Genomic DNA, 16,124 nt, shown 5'->3' with positions numbered 1-16,124 from the left:
GAGCACACTGGTGAACCCAAAATTGCTGTAATGGAAATAACTGACACCCTGCTGCTGGGCAGCAGGAGCGTGAGGATACAGACCCGACTGGTCAGGGTTAGCAGCTCAGGCTGAAGAAACCATTCCCAAACTCTTACAGAGCTCCCGGATTTATTAATTGATATTTTATCACGTCTAGGAGAGCTCTGCTTGGTCCTGACATTTCCCGACAGTTCCCCTAATAAAACCCAGCTGAAATCATTAATGACGTTCCTGAGCTCTAATTGTACAGAATAAACTGCTGTCAGTCGGGTGGATGTCAGGTGGCAGAGCGGGACTAGGAGGTGCTAAATCTGGGAGGAAGCAGAGTCTGGGGGTCTCTCTTTGCACTGGAAATCGAGCTCCAGAAGTTTTGGTAGATTAACATCCATTCTGGGCTATTGACTTCACTGGCTCCAGTCACAGGGCTCTGTTCAGTGAATTTGAGGGCTTTAACCCTGTTCACAACCCCCGTGGATAAAAATGTGCTGCAGCACAATGCAACTTGCTGTTTTATCAGCTGGCTAAAACCAGACTAACACACAGAGAAACCAAGTGTAGCTAATTTTGGATTGAAATATATGCAAGCATGTAAAGGAGCATTGCTATGGTGTGCTTGAATTTAGAACATCCACTGGACAGAGATGATTAAAGCCCACTGTTGCCATTAGTGAGTCATACACGAAGGAGGATCGCTGACTTTCAGATCTGGATACCTTTGAAGGCTCAGCCTAAATAGTCACAAGGTTAAGAGTCTGTTATTTCATTTGCTTGCAGGCAGCTGAACGCCGGGGGCCGAACTTTAAAAAACCCCCAAGAGCGTGGCAATTCTCACAGCAAAATCATCCAGTGTCTTGCTGTCACTGATAGCTGGGGAGCCATGAGATAGGTATGCACAGCTCTCAGACAGGTATAAGAAATAACTTAGATTTGATTACATTTGGGCAATGTTCCTCTGGCGAGGTCCTATTTCAAGTCATAATTGCAACATGTCATGGTTCCTTTTTAATGCCTCGCAGCAGCCATGGATAAACCGTGCCTCTGGGATGCAAGGAAGACAATAACAATCCCAACATTATTGAATGCTATATATTTGGACAGGAGAAAATATTTGGTCATCCATATTCTACACGAAAATTGCATTATTTAAAAAGTATAAATGGGAGAAAACTGATCTGAAAACCCCCAGTGGAGAATTGGCAACGACTTAAAAATGGTTATTAACTTATTCTGAAAAAACGAAAAACCCTGGCAGCTCAACAAGGGTGGTAATTCCTCCCTGAACTGGGTCCCTCTCCCACTCCAACAGGGGATGCTGAATATCTCTGAAACATTTGGCATTATCAAGATAACGGGACTGGCTAAGTGAGAAACATTCAAAGGGCAGAACTGAATGGCACAATTCCAAAACAGCAATTAAAAGGCGGAATGCTCGAAAAAGAACAATAAAAAGAGGTTAATTTGTATCAGGGCTTGGCAACCGGCACAGGAAATACTGTAATTCCATAACATGCTCTCCCTTCACCCGTCTCTTCCTATCGTGACAGCGTGTTTATGATCTATCATTCCTTCACATATAAGATTTGACAAGAAATGACTCAATTCCATTGAAGAAGAACTTACAGGGCTATTTGTAAAGTGAGCAGGAGGCTGGATAAATCCTGGGAAACAAGTCAAACAGGCAGTAAGAAAACCCAAACTCACACCTTTGGACAAGTATATTATTATACATTTTTCATTGACAGGATGGCACAGAGTGAAGATGCTCAAGAGTTGAGAAGATAAATTAAAAATCTTAAATTTCTACCTTGGGCAGTATCTACCAGTTTTCTAAGGAAAGATTATTGCACTGTAATTGAAAGATTAATTTCTGAGGTATCTTTTTAGCAGAAGGAAAGGAGAGGGGAAAAGAGAAGGAGAAACAAAGATGTTAAGACAACAGGATGCCACAGCAAAGGAGGAGAAAGAGGGGCTGGACTATCTGCCAGGCTAAATCAAGAACTGCTTCAACACTTTCACTGCATTTGACTCACAGCATGCAACAACTGGCAAAAATGCCCCCAGATTCGAGGGGAAATCTAGATAAAGTCTGTCTAGGCTGGGCTATCCATCCTGCAGGCAGCTCGCCCAGAGGCTTACTATTTTGAGATAGCAGAGAGGCCACTTGTCATTAATATTATGATAAATCTCAATCTAGAGGAAGCCTGGACTGTTGCTGTGGTCCCCAGCACCTCTGTGTGCCCCTCGAAAGAGTCAAAACAACCATTCTGAAAAAAAAAAAAAAATGAGCTGAAGGCCAGGAAAGAGCCACCTTCCATGCTAAAATGTTGAAGATAAAATGAGCTGATGTACTTTGGGAATGGAGACAAATAACTAAAAGAAACAGCTATCTGGGAGTGGGAGAGGGGGGACAAAATGTATTGTGATTTAACTCATCAAAATATGCTGAAAAAGTGGGAGGCTTTAGAACAAGGCAGAAAATTAGCACGAAGCCCTGCACAGCACTGGAGCTGTCTACCGAAAACATCCTTTTGTTCTCAAGTCATAAATGTGTATCAGCCTCTCAGACATATGGGCAGTTGTGCATTTATCCTGTTTATTTTACTACTCCTGTGCATCCTGCCTTGCCATCTGTTGGTAGGAATTTGGATGCTGAACCGTAAGTCTGCGACATTATAAATACCAGTAAACAGAGATCTAAAATGACGATAAGCACCAAGTAATGTTTGGAAGCAGGACCAGTTTTTCAGTTTGATAGTTTGATTTATTTCCCGAGATGAGTCTTGGCTCGGAAAAGAAGGACCAGCAGGAAAAGGTCCAGTTGAAGGGACAGATCTACAATCCCTTCCCTTATATTGGCTTCATATTGGCATAATTCCACCGCCTTCCTAGAAAGCAGTTAAATTTACGTAGGTGGAGAATCAGACTTAATCCTGTCCCTCAAGGAAGACATGTTTAAACACCAAATATTGCATGTATAAAACATAAGTTGCAAGCAAAATGCTTCAAACCCAGTTAAAGTGGTGTTCATGCCTCTTCTCTGAGCTGGGCAGCCCTATCACCGTGTCCCAGTTTTTCCACATCTTCGTTTCCATTTTATTATTAGAATGAGAGGAAAGTGGGTGGGAAGAAAGCACAGTTATCCCTCCTAGTCAGGGGCAGAAAAATAAAGTAACTGGCCCCAGATCAAGCAGGAAACCTTCTGAAGCCCAGACTCACAAGCCCATCCACCCTCCTCCTCCCCCTCTCCATTTTCAGTTTGGCGATACAGGAATTGTAGAGAAATTGCTGCTCTTTGCCACACAAACCACAGAGACACCAACTAAATAGCTGAGAGGTGTTAATAAAGACTTCAAATTGCACTCAGTACCTAAGTACTCCTACCTCCTCAAAGGAATTAGAGATAAGATGAGATGAGATGAAAGCAGTACCTTTCCTCCCTATATTTTTTCTTTCTTTCCTGTGTTTCTGCAAAGATACCCAAGGCTACAGAACAAAGTTATCAGATATATCCATGCCCTTCTTCTCCAGTTTTTTAATGAGGTTCAGGTGTTTTGCACCTGGGAAGACTGACCAAAGCTACAGCTTGGACAGCACGACCTGAGCAGACCGTGACCCAGAGAATGGGACAGGACCCATGGGAGGAACAATCACTGTGTTGAAATCTTACAGGAACAAAAAAAAAATACAGTGGTATTCTCCTGTTTTACCAGTTTATACTGGTGGGGGTCAGCAGAGCTGCCAAGCCCTGGCGAGGTGCAACAGCCACCAGCTCCTGCCAGTATCTGAAGAGTCATAAAAGCCACAGCAGAAGGTCAGTTAAAGGTAATGGCTCCTGGAAGAAGCCCAAAGAGTACATTACATCATTGCAAAGGTCCTCACCAACCCCAAAATGACTTACTATGGCTCTGACAGATACTACCACAAACGCCATCTGTCAAATCCTTAGAATACACTGAGTAATTACACACAAAATAGAAGAGCAACCACAGCACAACACAGCCACAGGTATCCTGTTTGTACAGCCCAACGCCTCCTTGACTCCTCACAAAACACCTCTGAAACCTTCACAGAGCAATCCTGAAAGCGAGGTAAGATTAATATTCCCCACACTGCATCTTGCACAGATGAAGAAGCTTTACAGCTGGATTACAAATGTGCTTTCATTGGTTTCCAGCCTTCGGGGAGCATCGCTAATGCACACAAAGTCTTTGGGTTCTAAGTTTTGCACTGGGATATCTGACATGCTGAGAGCCACGAGAAAAAAAAAGCCAAAACCTCCGTGTAGCCTGATAGCTCCCTACTGGCTATATAGTAGATCGAGTTCAAGAAAGCAAATTAATTCATTAAAGTGACATATATTCAGTCAATTAGCTCCAGATCCCCCTTCCATAGAGCGTCTCGGGAAGAACGGATGTTTTGTGACATCAATACGGTCATTTGAGAGCCTCTGTTACAAATGTTCAAAGAGGTGATTTAGGAGATCTGTGCCTTTTTTTTTTTTTAAATTTTATTTGAGAGCAGATAACACCTTAACCCATCTTCTGCTGGCAGCTCCTCCAGCACAACATTTCTGAGTATTTTAAAATATTTTCTACTACGGACAATATTTCAAAGGGACTGAACTCTGCATCCACAAAGGCAGCTCTGAATGCAGAAACTCTCTCTGAAACAAGTGTAATGCTCTTGAAAAAAATTAACCTAAAAAGGCTGTTAAAAAACCCCCACACTGCATCAATTGCTGGCAAAACGGTGCTGTTTCAGCCACTGTTGCAACGCTGACACTGGAGTGCTAAGCATTGCTTTTAAAAACAATGAGTAAAGCACATGCACTTTCCCAGCAGCACATGTTTTACCAAGGAAACGGAGATGGCATGAGCAGGATGTATGGAAAGAAAGAATGAAGGCATGGGCTGAACCTCAGCAAGGTCCTCCTCTAATGGGTTTGTATTTGTTTTGAAAGATTCATGGATGAAAGTTCACCCTTCAGCAGTGCACAAAATACATATATATTGTCCCAGGAATAGGCTGTGCATCACAGAACAAGATTTTCACAGCAGAGACACCCATTTGTGTATTCTCCATTTGCAGCTTCTTTCCTTTCAGAGTGCGAGCACAGGCCCAGAAAGATTGAAAAGACCAACCAATTCTTAACGTGCCTGTGGACACAACCTCCAAGGCAGGTCGTGTCTGATATTAGAGTGATTTCACATTTGCTCTTCACCAAATAAAACTTTGACCATTGCATTTGAATATAAAGCCAGTACTGTATTTAGTTTGTTACCAACAGCCGTGCTGCTGGGACTTCATAGCTGTGCTGGGAGAATACTAAAGAATATTCATTCTCTTTGGACGAGCCATGAATTTGCAGCATTGATGGAGAGCAGCCTGCCTTTATTTACTTGCCTCAAACATTTGTATAAGCATTTTTATTTTGTTTTCAGGAGTATCCATGGAAGCAGCGCATGCGGGTGCTGCCGTTCCCGTGCTCGTGCGCTTTCACCCGAGCTGGAAGACCTGCAAATAACCGTGCAAGTGGGCATTTGTGCAAGTTTTTTCAAGTCATAAATGATTTACTCGATCCTTCCTCCCACTTACAAATGTTCCAGCCACCCAGTCAGGAGGGACACGTGGTTCCACGTGAATTAAACAGCCAATTGCACCACTCGAAAAGTAAATGGCGGACAGGGAATACTAAAAGCAGTAGACACAATGGGTTCAAAGAGATTCATTCGCTGAAGTGTTTAATAAAATACTCTTTGAATAAATTTAAATTACAAGTACATTACTTGCTTTCCTATCTTGATGTCACAGAGCCTGCAGAGCGCTCTGTTGTGAGCTGTCCTATTAACTTCGGCACGATTGTGCTCCAAGATAAGCAGGTTCAGTGGATAAAGTGGTGTTTTTAACGTGGGTTTTATTTTTTTTCCCAAGCCAAATATTATAACAGCAGATGCTCCTTGTGAATAAGATTGTGAGAGGCTCACAAAGCTGTGCTGCACATTCACCACAGGAATAGGGGCTGCTGGGAAATTAAGGTGGTTTAATCTCTCTTTCTCAGGTTAGGTTGACCACAAAATGATTATTCATTTGCTGTGTTTGCAAGACCCTGCTCTGCACCATCCTGACAGCTTGTGATAACAACCACAGCTCACATGTGGACACCAGGACAGAACAGCAGCCACCTGAAATGGGGCTGGATTGTTCCTGCTGTTAATTTGTGGGTTGGGGTGCAGGCTTCAGGTGTTGGTGGCTGCATGGGGGCTCCACCAGAAACTCCTTACTCTGCTGACATTTTAACTTCAGCTGCCAGAACTCTGGTTATGGTAGATGTCTTGGACCCAGGAAACCAAAATCCATCTTTGCCAGGGAGCTCCTGGGCCACCTCACTGCGGAGGCTCAGCCAAGGAACATCCACTTCTGCTGTGTGCACATCCACACCAGGCATTGTTTCAAACAAGGCAATTACCTGGGGTATAGCTTTTAAAAATCCACGCAGAAACGGTGCTATTATTTAAAATCCACTCAATGAACCTCCTACCTCCACCTTTGGCAAACACACTAAGAGAACAAAATTAGGATTATACAGAAGAGAGTTTGACTGATGTATCATTAACGCTGCTTCTTGAGTGACTAAGCTCCATAGTAGTATCGACTACTAGAACTGAAACATGATTTCATCCCCAAGACAACTGCAGCTCCAAACAAAGATAATATGCTGGATCCTCTGGATCCTCAAGCTGCATCACTCCAATCACTGTTACAATGCAAATCTCTTGTAAAATGCTGTTTCAAATTAAAAACCAGAAAACCACTGAGGAACACTAAATAATTTAATTAGAAGGCTATTCTTTTCCATCCCGATTCAACAATTTTGTTTGGAATCTCGGAACTGGGGAGACCGAACAGGTGATTGTTCAAAATCCAGCATACAGGTTGTTTTATGGATGTAGCTGAGAAACATTTGAATGGGAAATTTCAGTTGACCTGAAATTTGCTCAGCGAAATGCTTTATGTATGTCAGAAGCAATTTCAGAGGCTGCTTAAGGCATTTTCAGCTTCTGCACATTTGTGTGTCTTAGATTTGTCTTTCTGACATGAGTGAAATGGCAATTAAGACCATTAAAATAAATTAAGTAGGTTTTTACAATTTTTACTCCAAAACACAAGAAGAGTTCTAAAAATAGGGCTGAAGCCAGACCATTTAATCACATACAAACATCTGCAACTGAATGATTTCCCTGTTAGGTATGTCCTTGGAGTTGCAATATTATCCTGATATTACTAAAAGACCCAGACACTCCGACTGAGCGAGGCTCTGAAATGATCAAGGGAGTCTTGTTTTAAATCAGCTTCTAGAAATGGTTTTACTATTACATGAAACAAAGGAGTGTTTCCATGTTGAAACCAAAGTCCCATGGTACGGTTTAAAACACGAATATTTTAATGTATCTATAGATTTCATCTTACAAAACAGAACATACTGAAAAAGTAGGAGAGAACGTAGTCTCTGCTCCTCATCTCTGTGAACAGATGACAGCTTTCTCAAATTGTCCATTCTTAGCACATATTTGACAACTTTAAGATTTGCAACTTCATAATTTGATTATGAGCATTTGAATTTTGAGCAGAGCAGCTCGATTGCTGTTGGATGGATGGGTCCCATGAAAAGCCTTTTTATCCCACGAACTGACAGGGATTTAAGCTTCACTTGCCCACAACTCCTGGGTGCAATTTTTCACCAAATACCCTGGCAAATGCAACGTGCTCGGGGAGGCACCAGCACTGCCCAGTGATGCGATGAGACTGGAGATGAGCCGCGTTACTGGGCACCATTTCGGCGCTGCCCATTTCTCACAGCTCCCCTGACTTCTCGTCTTTTAAAATAAACTTTTGACTTAAACCCAGTTGAAACCAAGGCAAAAATTCCACCAGTCAAAGCCGCATTTCGTTTCTATGCATGATATTACTGGGAGACCATGCAGAAATCCTAACACTGGGAAACTCAGGGGTTTTGCCCGGAGATGACAGGCCCATTCTAGCCGAGCAAGCTCAGCAACTCCTGCAAGATGCAAACAAACTTGTTTTCCATGGAAAAGACATTAGGACAAGCTCAGCGAAGATCACAGGATTCAGTTCAAGTGGAGGAGGCTCAGCATCTCTCGAGCAAACTCAGGAGCTCTCAGATGCAAGCCCTTGTTTTCCAGGTGCTATAAAAGCCCATACCGAGAGTTAGATTCCCTTTAGGAGTCATAAAGTCAAGCATTATTATTACCCATAAACCTTCACATTTCAGTAATTCTTTCTCTCTTGATCATCTAAAAATATTTCCATGTCCTACAGCTATCCTAGATAGGCATCCTATTACAGGTAGCGAATCCAACATTTTAGGAGAAAAATGTTACACTGTAGCCTTAAAATTGTTAGCAAAAGGAGAAGATGAGAACAGACGTGAGGATGAGGTGCTCCTACCACGCCACAGCCTTTTCTGGGGAGGAAAACCATTCTGAACACAGCTGCGACTCTGAACCAGAGCTGGGCTCGTCTGGGCTGCGCCGTCTGTCAGCTGGAATAAACCACAAACCCAGGCTGGCAAAGTTCACGTGTGCTCAGCTGGGCTGATGGAATTGGGTGCACAGCTCCCTGTCCACCAAGTGCATCACCGAGGGGAGAAAGACTCCGGGGTACCCCCACCCCTGGCAGCCACAAAGCGGCTCAGCAGAAGTGAACAGCTTTCCTCCACACTTCTCCCATTCCTCCACACTCTCCTCCACACTCTCCCTTTTCTCCAGCATCACAGAGGGAATGGACCCAGCAGGTGAGGGGCTTCAGAGCCCCCGTGGCCACGGCCCCTTTCCTGGGGATGTGCTGGTTTCCCACGGTCAGAGCTCCCTGCTCTCGCCTGACAGATGTGGTTTCCCATCTGGACTCCCCGATCTTGCTATGCCAAATCCTCCCAACACCCATGTGCTTCTTTGTCCCGGCAGTTACCGCCGCGCCTTCTCCACAACTCCATTTTTCAGAGCGGGAGCCACATGTTCGGCCTCTGCGGGAAGCGGGGTGTCCCTGCTGCCCAGCTCAGCCGCTGAAACACTCATCTTTTTATTGCTAATATCATTCAGCCTGACCCTTGAGCCGTATTAAGTAACCCCGAGTCCACAATGAAGCACCTAAGCGGTGGCAACACCACCCTCACCCGGGCTCCCGGCGTGCGTGTCTGGCTAGACTGGGAGCAACCGGAGTTCCCGCTGTCCTGCCCGAGAGCTGTGGCTGAGCCCCAAAGCCCCTGAAGCCCAAGTCCCTGGGGGGCGCCAGCCCCGAAGCCTGCAGGGCTCAGATGCGCCCCGAAGCACCCAAACACCCCGACCCCGCCAGGAGCCCCCCAAAGCCCTGAAGCCCCGGCGATGGGTACAGAGTGAGGTCGCCCCCCCGGGCAGCGCTCCCCTGGGCAGCGCTCCGCATCCCGCCGCCGGTTCCCATGGCAATGTCGGAGATGCCGGTTGCCACGGTAACGCCATCCTCCTCCTCGGCCGTGTCCGAGGCACCGGCGCGGCTCCGGCCCCGGCTCCGGCTCGGGCTCAGCCCGGCAGCTCCGGCTCGGGCTCTGGCTCGGGCTGGGCTCTGCCCGGCGGCTCCAGGAGCGCAGCCGAGTCCCCCCGGGAAGTTGCTCCCCCCATCCCCGGCGCGGCCGCGGTACCTTCGAGGCAGCAGATCCTCCAGAGCCCCGAGTGCGTGAGATCGCCCCGCGCCTTCCGCGGCGGCCCCTGCGCCTCGTCCGTCGTGATGTTGGTGCCGTTGCAGATGTGGGCGCTGGAGTAGAGCCAGTAGTCGGTGCCGATGGCGATGGCCATGAGGCTGAAGGCGGCGAAGGCGCCCACGGTGGTCAGCAGCATCTGGACGCCACGGTCACACCACACCATGGTGCTTCATAGTCCCCGCACGGGCGCGGGGGGCCGCACGACACCGCCCGGCAGCCGCCGCCGCCCGCGGGAGGCTCCGAGTCACGGGGCGGGGGGCGGAGGCGGCGGCGGGGGCGCGGCGGGGACGGGCGGGCGGGGGGAGCCGCTCTCGCCGCCGCGGGGCCGGGCTCCGCCGCCAGCCGCGCCCCCGCGCACCGCCCCGGCCGCGGGGAGAGGCAGCGAGTGAGGGAGGGGCGGCCCGGCCGCGGGCACCGAGGGGACGGACCCTCCCGGCACCCCCGACGGGATGCTGGACGTAGCCCGGCCCCCGGCCCCGGGTCCGCAACGCGAGCATCGCTCCGGTCCTTTGGTCTGGGCGGGCTCGTCTGAAGTGTTCCATCCCCGGACGTGCTCAAGGCCAGGTTGGACGGGGCTTGGAGCAACACCTTGGAAGGTGTCCCTGCCCATGGCAAGGGGTTGGAATGAAATGGTCTTTAAGGCCCTTTCCAACCCAGAGCATTCTGTGATTCTGTGAAATTCAGAGGGGATGAAGGTGTGTGAGTGCTGGGCGAGTTTGGCTCTCAACCTGCAACTCGCCAGAGCCCAGCCAGGATTCTGTCTGCAGAGCAGGAAGGTGTTGCCCACTCAAGGGGTGCAAAGCTCTGCACCTCCACTTCTCGCTCTCGGGTGGGTTCCACACCACTTCTGCTGCATGGGCTGCCCTGGAAATCACCGTGGAAACGGTGCCAAGCACGGTGGGGATGAGGTGTCGCAGTTCCAAGAAGATGCCCACATTGCTGGGGAGCTACAGCAGAGCCAGCGAGGGGGGTTAGCCATGATTCCCTCCTGCAGCCTCACTCTGCGATTAGTTACACAAGGAGGTTGTAGGCAAGTATTTGGGTTGCTGGTTTTCTCCTTTTTGGAAGGGGATGGAGAGAATCCAGCACCTGAAAATATTTTCCTTTGGAAAAACCAAGGGGAGAAATATCGACACCATTTTTGTCGCGCTATCCTGTCTTCCACCCCTCACTCTCATCACTGCGAGCTGACAAGCCGGTCCTGCCTCCACCTCATCCAACTGACAAGCCAGATGAATGGGAAGGCTTCCTGATCAGCTAATGCACTTGTGTGGAGGGAACGTGGCAGCACACCAGTTTTATGTATATGAATTAGGGAGTGGGAGGACAAGAGCTACAAACCTCGAGAAATACAGCGCTCTTGGAGCAGTGCGTGGATGGCTGCAGGTGCTTGTGTGACTCCACTGCTCAGCATACCAACGCAGGGAAGCTTTTCAGCTGCTCGTCCTTTTTTCTCTTCAGAAAAAACTGGGAAAGCAAAAAAGCAAATACAAATTAAAAGCTGGTCTTTCATTTCGCAGAGGCCTCGGCAAACTGCTCAGACATGAAGCCTATAAACACACAAGAGCTCCCAAGTTAGATGCTTGGTTTAAGCATGTAAATTATGCTCTTTTTTTTTTTTTTTTTCAGTTTTAGTTTGTAGGTCTATCAGTGCCTTTGCAAAAATCACCTTCTAAATGAATGTCTCCATTAGGGATGGAAGAACGAAATCAGGTAAACTCAAAGGCAGAGTGAAGCCTCGTTCAAAAAACCTGGATTGAGCATTTAAGTTTAATGAGGTTCAACAAACTTCTCATTTAAAATATATGTTTGTACCTCTGGGCTTCAGGGGTTTGGACAGAGTGGGAAAATGAGACACTGAAACAGCAGGAGAGAAGCTATTTCCATGGCTTTTTAAAGCTATCGAGCCTTAATTAATATTATTTATTTGTATTACTGTATTGCCTGGGAGAGATGCTTATGGCTGTCTCTCCACAGCGAGGAGCAGAGGGAGGGGAAGGGCTGGGTGGGCTTTAACCAGGGCAGGTGCCCCCACAGCACAGAAATGTCCTCCTCCAGTGCTCCTGGCCCAGATGCGCCACAAGAGATAGGACAAACCAACCACAGGTTGGTCTGGTGGCTCCTCAGCAGCCTCCACCAGCAGAAAGGGGACACACAACACCAGGGTTTCCACAGGCTCACAGCCACCAGCCCTGCAGCAACGCTCCTACTGACTGTGCAAGGTAACAGCACATTAACAGAATTTGTTAATAAAATGCCCTCTTCCTTCCCCTCCCATTTTTGCAAAGAAGGTATCTGTTTCTGTTTCTTACTGCCCCGAGAGAAATAACTCAGGCTCCTGAAGGGTTACAGAGCAGCATCCAAGGCAGGCAATCATTTTGTGCCCAAGCTATCTCCTTTAGTTTAAAAATGTTCTCTATTCTTTTGAAATGCATGAAGTAGATTGTGGGAGAGCTAATATTATATTCCACTACTGAAAGCTGGTGGAGTATTTTACATTGATGTCTGGCTCTAGTGATTTTCTAAGGATTTTGAATTCATTAAATCCAACCATTGAATAATCTCCATTTGTGGCGGAAGGAAGGCAAAAGTGCTTACGCTCCTCAACAGCAAAAAAAAGCGTGTAGTCTTTTCTTAAACATGAAATCTGCCTGACCCTCTGGATGTAGTAAAGGCTGCCCACCATGTAACCTTTGATTTGCAGGCTTTGCTTCTGATACAGCCTCATAATGCTGCCATTGAATGTGGCAGCAGAGCAGCCTTGGCAGGGTGGTTTGCACTGCAGTTGCCTCCTCCATCCTCAATCAGAATTAAGACCCAATTGTTCCGAGCTCAGACCAGGGACAGAAGTTCAGGACAATGAGAAAGAGAAAGCCCCACAGCTTCTCCCTGTGATTTGGCACGACGCCGTGCAAGGACGAGAGTCCAAACCCAGAAATAATTCCCACCCTGGAGAAACAGAAAACTTGAAACAGAATTGTTTTGATTCCTTGACGTTGATGTTCGAAGCTTTAAATGAAATCTTGTGCCTGATCATTTTATTTCTGAACTGAAAAACAGTTACTTTGGAGACGAAACTTTGGCTTTCACTGAATTCAGTGAGAGCTGTCACTAATAAAATCTTGCCCCAGAGACACCACCGGTATCAGAAGAAAACTGCAAGATGTTACCATTGAGCAATGTTGCTGTTAAGTGTCAAACACATTGACTTGAACAGATTAGTGGTTTTAATTTATCTTTTTTTTTAATCTATCATCTAGAAAAATAACACTAGAATTTCACTACAAGAAACTTTTGGAAACTGCTCAAGAAGAACTCGAGAGAGTTCTTTTTTCAGAATGAAAATAATCACTTCAATTAAATAGAGCTTTTGATGTAGATACAGTCTAAGCATCATCAAAGCCCAGAACAGATATTTCATCCTTCCTTGTTCTTTCTCAGCTTTTAGCTATGTGCATGTGAGGATGAATTTCGGCATCTAGGAATGTCCTAAAGCTATAGGGACATCTATATCACTGGAGATTGTCATCTCCTATAGGTCTTGGTGTCTTTCCTATCAAATTGGATGCTGATATTGAGGGAAAAAAATCCTTAATGACTTCCTTCAGATTATGCCACATATGGAGAACTGGAGAAATGTTTCATGCATTTTGTACAGGGTTGGATAATCTCCTTTTGTCCACAGGGCAGTGGTGGGATTGGATTCAACTCACCAGATTAGCAGCAGAGCTTCAAATCTCCAGCCTGAGCAAATTACCTTTTCAAGAATCCCAAGCATGGCAGAAGGTATCAGTTATGTCACAGGTATGTTTAAGAAGGAGTACTACTAAAATTGTTCCTGGAACACGTACTTTGGATCAGGTTTTGTAGATTATCATGACACCTACTGAACTACCTTAGGAGACCTTTGCAGAGGTGGATCCAAATGACTTGCCAAGCTTATAAATTCAGTGGCAAAACAAAGCTGAATTCTCTTTTTTCTGTGGGTTGGTGCAGTATCTGACTCCCAGACCCACGTATTATTTTCTGTTGCCATTCATCATATACTGCAAGAACATCATGTCTTTCACCTCTGAGGAGCCCACTCTGTGTGGAGGGTCTCCTTCCTCCAGCAAGGCTGGCAGAGAAGTCACCACCACAATTTCAGAGTGTTGAGTCTGGGAAAGGGTGAACTTGAATCTTGTTTGAGGCATTACAAGGTTGAATTTCTTTTTTTAGTCCTTTAAAAGATCATCTGGAGGGAGGGTGAAGAGTTTCAGGTCGTCCTTCAGAGCTGAACAAACTAAAGGGAATATATCTCTGTGCCTTGCCACTTGAGGGACAACAGCTTGGCCTCGATTCTATTCTTCCTTTTAATATATTAAATATTCTTTGGCTTAGTCATGGGAAGCAAAGCAACACAACTGCTTTCTAATAAATAAAATGTGCTCAGAAGCAACTCTGAAGCTTTCCAGATAACTGCATTTCGTGTTTGCCAGGAAGCCAGATGCTGCTATTGGAAAAGTGGCTGCTATGGTTTGTCATCTGAGCCTAGGAATTGATACCCGAGAATGATGTGATGAGACAGACCCGATGACAGCGCTGCTCTTTCTATAAATAATTCGAGGAAAACTTTTTTTCATTAAGAAAAAAGAAAAGTATTTTTTGTCAGAGGCTTGCACAGCAAACCAGAAAATTAAAAAGGATGGGCATGCTGGGTTTGAATAGGGCCAACAAAGGAACACGATACACACAATTTATAGAAGAATATATAGCAGTTCTCACATATTTTACACTACACAGGCTATATTTTTCCCATAATACCAGTAGTTATAAAACTCATTATCTTTTTGACAATGGAGAAACGGAATATTATTCCTTTACTTGTTTGATCATGTCAAATGTCAAAGCAAATTATGAATGCTTGTCCTTCAAACACTCAGCCCTCCTGGTAAGATATTAAATATCAATAGCATTCACATCCAGCTACAGAATGAACTAATATTACACACATCCCACAGATCTAAAGTTCACCATGCCTGTTACCTGCCATGCCATTCCATCTCTCAAGTCCTACTTCTTCTCCAGGTCTTAAGAACTGGGAAGTTCATTGCAGTGGCAAATGCCACATTAATGATTACCTGGAACATGAGTTCAAACCATGAGCAGGGGTCACTCCTGAGTTTAAAGTGTTAAAAAGGGCACGGGAGAAAGAACAAGGGGTTAATAAAAGCCTTGATTTTGCATCATATTTCAAAGGATTTAGAGAGGCAGTGTCCTGATGAGACACTATGGAACCTTCTAGCACAAGGAACCTGCTAGAAGTGCAGTGAAAAAACTCATTATCTGTTTTGACACTGGGGAAACAGATGTGCTGAGTGAGGGTTCATCCAGACAAGGCACTGCTGGAACGAGCTGGGCTCGTTCTCAGGGCAGCATCCAGAGGGAAATACAAATTCTCCTTGGGAATACAGAACAATGAGGACGGGGGTGGAGAAAGGGGAAAATAAATGCGTGTGAGATTTTCTCATTCCATCATCAGTCAGCTCTAAGAAATCATTCTGCACCTGTAAAAGCCCAGCAACAGGCTGTCTGTGCTGTACAAACACACACAGAGCTGCTCCACACAAATGAACACGAACTTCAGGCAGCCTGAGAGATGGAACAGGGAGCAGGATGTCACGGAGATGGATTGTGTTTCCAAGGGCTCTCCCCAAGCCCACACATGTGTGTGTGCACATCCTGCTGATCCCTGCCAGGACTCCACAAACAAAGCAACATCAGTCTCTTTAAAAAACAAACCTATAAATCCTCTTGCAAACAAATGTTCCTCCGCAGACCTAGGGGGAAGATGCCGTAGCAGAAGTCACACGAAGCGTAAAATGAGTCAATCTGTCGGGTGCTTATTGCCTCTGAACCACTGCACACCCACACACCCAGAGGGTGGAGGAGAACCACCCCTGGCCAGGGAGAGGGAGATTGCTGGTTGCATTTTAACCCGAGAAAAGGGCTCCAATGGGAGCGTGTCAGGAGGTGGATTGAGTGAAAGAGGTTTTTAGGATAAGTCTTAAATGCTTAAATCAATCACGATAACTTGCTGCACTGAATTTATCTCCTAAGCTGCCTAAAAGTAAATTCCTCAGATCTGTCTGAATAATTTGGAGCTGATAATGCAGCATTGGAGTGGGAAGGCTGTTGCCCAGTGAAAGGATTTTCTCATTAGAATTTCAACCGATTATTCACCAGAGAGATGGTCTTTCAGGAACACACCCCAGCAGCTCCCTTGAAAAAGTTTTATAAACATTCAGTCTACTAAAAGATGGAATTAGAAGGTGAAATCATTAATTCTGAGAGGTCAGGGATAGAACAA

The 16,124-nt window shown here is 46.0% G+C and overlaps 1 protein-coding gene across 1 annotated transcript in view; it reads right to left on the bottom strand.

The window, feature by feature from the left end:
• The window catches only part of CACNG4 (calcium voltage-gated channel auxiliary subunit gamma 4), a 42,942-nt gene extending 32,926 nt beyond the window's left edge, over positions 1-10,016 (bottom strand). Inside the window, exon 1 of the mRNA XM_050319001.1 lies at positions 9,716-10,016. Within this exon, the coding sequence (XP_050174958.1) occupies positions 9,716-9,938 (223 nt within the window). The 5' untranslated portion in view covers positions 9,939-10,016. The remainder of the gene's footprint in view (positions 1-9,715) is intronic.
• Between the last annotated feature and the right edge of the window lie 6,108 nt (positions 10,017-16,124).

This window comes from Myiozetetes cayanensis, unplaced genomic scaffold (assembly GCF_022539395.1).
Source record: "Myiozetetes cayanensis isolate MyiCay16 unplaced genomic scaffold, myiCay2020 scf22, whole genome shotgun sequence".
NCBI classification, from domain to species: Eukaryota; Metazoa; Chordata; class Aves; order Passeriformes; family Tyrannidae; genus Myiozetetes; species Myiozetetes cayanensis.
Note: the sequence above shows the minus strand (reverse complement) of the source record. Positions and strands in the feature narration are given on the sequence as shown.